Below are 2,984 nucleotides of genomic sequence, written 5' to 3'. Positions count from 1 at the left end.
CGAGCAAATTGCCAACATTGAAATACGAACCCCCTCTAATATAAAGCTGGCTACGGGCCTGTCTATCTATATATCTGAATCTATGATAAAATAATCAAAAATTAATTTCCTTGCGCTCGATCGATGCGCGCAAAGGATGACGGGTATGTGAGTGGTAAAACAAATCAGTAACTAAGTTCAAATTCGGAAAACAAAATTTTTTTAAATGCAGAAAATGTTAATACTTCTGCGCATGGATATCACGTTGTTATATGATATCTATGCTTCTATGCTTTTCGTTCTCTGTGCGCACAATGTTTGTAAATCTTACTCAGAAAACTGAAAGAAAGCAGCACTGCATGCCGGGATAATTCGTTCTCTACCGTGTGCTAGGTCTTTGTGTATTAGACTGGTACCCGGTCGACAGTTCCACACGCTACACTAACGTCAGTGTAGCGAAGGATATATGCCGAAGTGAAGGTGGCAAACGGGTACCAGTCTACATGGGTATTTGTTTTCGTAGGCGTAAACATGGCTGCAGTTTTGGATATCAGGCTGAAGAAAGTGAACAAAGTTTATCGGCAAGGGGATATGGTGTCTGGTGTTGTCGTCATTCAAAGTAGAGGGGAATTGTCACATCAAGGTACTTAAATGAAATCGATTATATTGTCATCTATATAACGTATTCAAACTTACCTGCAACATACAGTCAGTGTCACTGTCCGAGTCTGTCGCTCGTAGTCATAGGGTCTATGTCCCCCGGCCAGGGTACTAGTACTACTGTCCGTTATACCGGAACGTACCCTGGTAACTATTTGATATGGTTAGGGAGTAGGCGTAGGCGACTCCCTATACTCGTTAGTGGAGCAGGTGAGAGGTACGGTCCGGCATATTAGATTATAGATAGTACCAGGGTGCGTTTCGGTATACCGAACCGTACCCAGGGCCAGGGTACGTTCCGGCAGTACCCTGGGGGACATAGACCCTCTCAGCGTCACTGTCAGTGGAATTTGGCACTATGTCGCTATCTGATTAAATGAGTACATCACTACATGTATACCCTGGAATTCATTGTTAGTTAGTTTATGAAAACGGGGCAAATTAATGGCAAACATGAACTTCAAAGCTAATTATAACATCGGTTTTCATAAGAATTAAGGCTTAATCCAATCCTAGTTTAGCACCTCAAATTAGTTCAGCGCATTTGCAAAGAACACATTTGCGGCGTCCCAAACCAGGATTGCGTAGCCGTCTCTTCGCGGGAGACCGTCCTCGCTCTGCCACACGTTGCCGTCGTCACCGCTGTTGCGTCGTCTGCTTTCAGGCGTCGTCCTGACGATGGAGGGATCGACGAACCTGCAGCTGAGCGCTAAGAGCGTCGGCGTCTTCGAGGCGTTCTACAACTCCCTGAAGCCGATCCAGATCCTCCACTGCACGCTCGAGCTCGCCAAGCCGGGAAAATTCCCGTCCGGCGACACGGAGATCCCATTCGAGTTCCCGCTGCGTCCGAAGACGAACAAGACGCTTTACGAGACGTACCACGGCGTGTTCGTGAACATCCAGTACGTTCTGCGCTGCGAGATGAAGCGCCCCCTGCTGGCGAAGGACCTCCTGAAGACGTGCGAGTTCATCGTGGAGTACCGCGACGACGACGACTCGACGGCGGCGGCGGCGGCCGCGCAGCAGCAGCAGCAGGGGGCGCCGCTGTCGTTCACGATCACGCCGGAGTCTCTGCGTAACGTCGGTGAGCGGGAGCGCGCCGCGATCCCCGGGTTCGCCGTACGAGGACGCCTCGACTCGACGACGTGCCGCGTGACGCGCCCGCTCACCGGGGAGCTCGTCGTCGAACGCTCCGAGGCGCCGATCAAGTCGATCGAGCTGCAGCTGGTGCGGGTCGAAACGTGCGGCTGCGCGGAGGGTTACGCGAAGGACGCGACCGAGATTCAGAACATACAGATCGGAGAGGGCGACGTGTGTCGCGGCGTCGCCGTGCCGATCCACATGGTGTTCCCGCGGCTGTTCACCTGCCCGACGCTGTCGACGAACAACTTCAAGGTCGAGTTTGAGGTCAACCTCGTCATCATCTTCCAGGACGATCGGCTCGTGACGGAGAACTTTCCCGTGAAACTGACGCGGTTCTAGACGTCGCCGGGGGTTCGGACGCCGAGGGAGCGCGGGCGTGGTGGGATGCCGCGTCGTATCGCACGTGAAAAAATTCGTTAGTGTCGCGCATGAGAATTGCGTAAATATTGCATAAAGGTTGCGTAAAAATTGCGTAAATATTGCGTAAAAATTGCGTAAATATTGCGTAAAGATTGCGTAAATATTGCGTAAAAGTTGTGCCGCTGTGTTCGATGATGTTAATAGTTGATTCTGTGCCGGTGTTGCACGTTGCTTTGTGCGCGTTTGTTTCCTTGAGAGGTCTTTGCTCCCTCTCGTCATTTTGTGATCGAGTGTGTCTCGGAGTTTTGTCGTCACGCTTGTAGAGGAACGTGGTAAATGTAGATCTATTTATACATATCAGCCTGTTGAGTTATGTTTTGTGTGTCTGAGACCTACCATACTTATTATCTTCAGCATCCTACTCACTCTCTGTATAACGCACATGCACATACACATGCATGCACGCACGCACAAATAAATAATGACTTTATTAATCCTAAGGTGCCCTGGCTTCGCGACATTTCAATTCCACACAGCGCCAAATGAAATTGTGTTTCTCTGCCGTTAGTGACTAAGTCAGTTCCAGTGTGCCTAAGATCCAATAATATTTGCTTGAGATTATATGCTCAAAATAGAAGGCACACACTCGATTCGTTTTAAGCAAACCATTTTGATCTACCCCTTCCTCCCCCCTGCCCCACTGCCTCACTTTACGCACTGGTAACACGCACCCCGCAACGCTGAATGAAATAATGTATACGTTTTTATGCCGTTGGTCGGCGCTAGTGTCGCCCAAGCGAGAAAGAGAGAGAGAGAGAGAGAGAGAGAGAGAGAGAGAGAGA

General features: G+C 49.8%; 1 protein-coding gene across 1 annotated transcript; it reads left to right on the top strand.

Moving 5' to 3' along the window:
* The first annotated feature begins 480 nt into the window (after positions 1-480).
* LOC106805165 (Down syndrome critical region protein 3-like) lies at positions 481-2,502 on the top strand. Its single transcript, XM_014806661.1, has 2 exons — positions 481-622; positions 1,304-2,502. The coding sequence occupies exons 1-2, from the start codon at positions 511-513 to the stop codon at positions 2,119-2,121; spliced, it is 930 nt and encodes a 309-aa protein (XP_014662147.1). The 5' UTR covers positions 481-510; the 3' UTR covers positions 2,122-2,502.
* Positions 2,503-2,984: the final 482 nt, after the last annotated feature.

Source organism: Priapulus caudatus, unplaced genomic scaffold (genome assembly GCF_000485595.1).
Source record: "Priapulus caudatus unplaced genomic scaffold, Priapulus_caudatus-5.0.1 Scaffold103, whole genome shotgun sequence".
Taxonomy (NCBI): Eukaryota; Metazoa; Priapulida; class Priapulimorpha; order Priapulimorphida; family Priapulidae; genus Priapulus; species Priapulus caudatus.
Note: the sequence above shows the minus strand (reverse complement) of the source record. Positions and strands in the feature narration are given on the sequence as shown.

What these genes read in the sequence shown, in the direction of transcription:
- LOC106805165 (XM_014806661.1), top strand. Translation starts at nt 511, where the DNA reads ATGGCTGCAGTTTTGGATATCAGGCTGAAGAAAGTGAACAAAGTTTAT. An exon ending in AGGGGAATTGTCACATCAAG is followed by an intron (nt 623 to 1,303) that starts GTACTTAAATGA and finishes GTCTGCTTTCAG; the next exon opens with GCGTCGTCCTGACGATGGAG.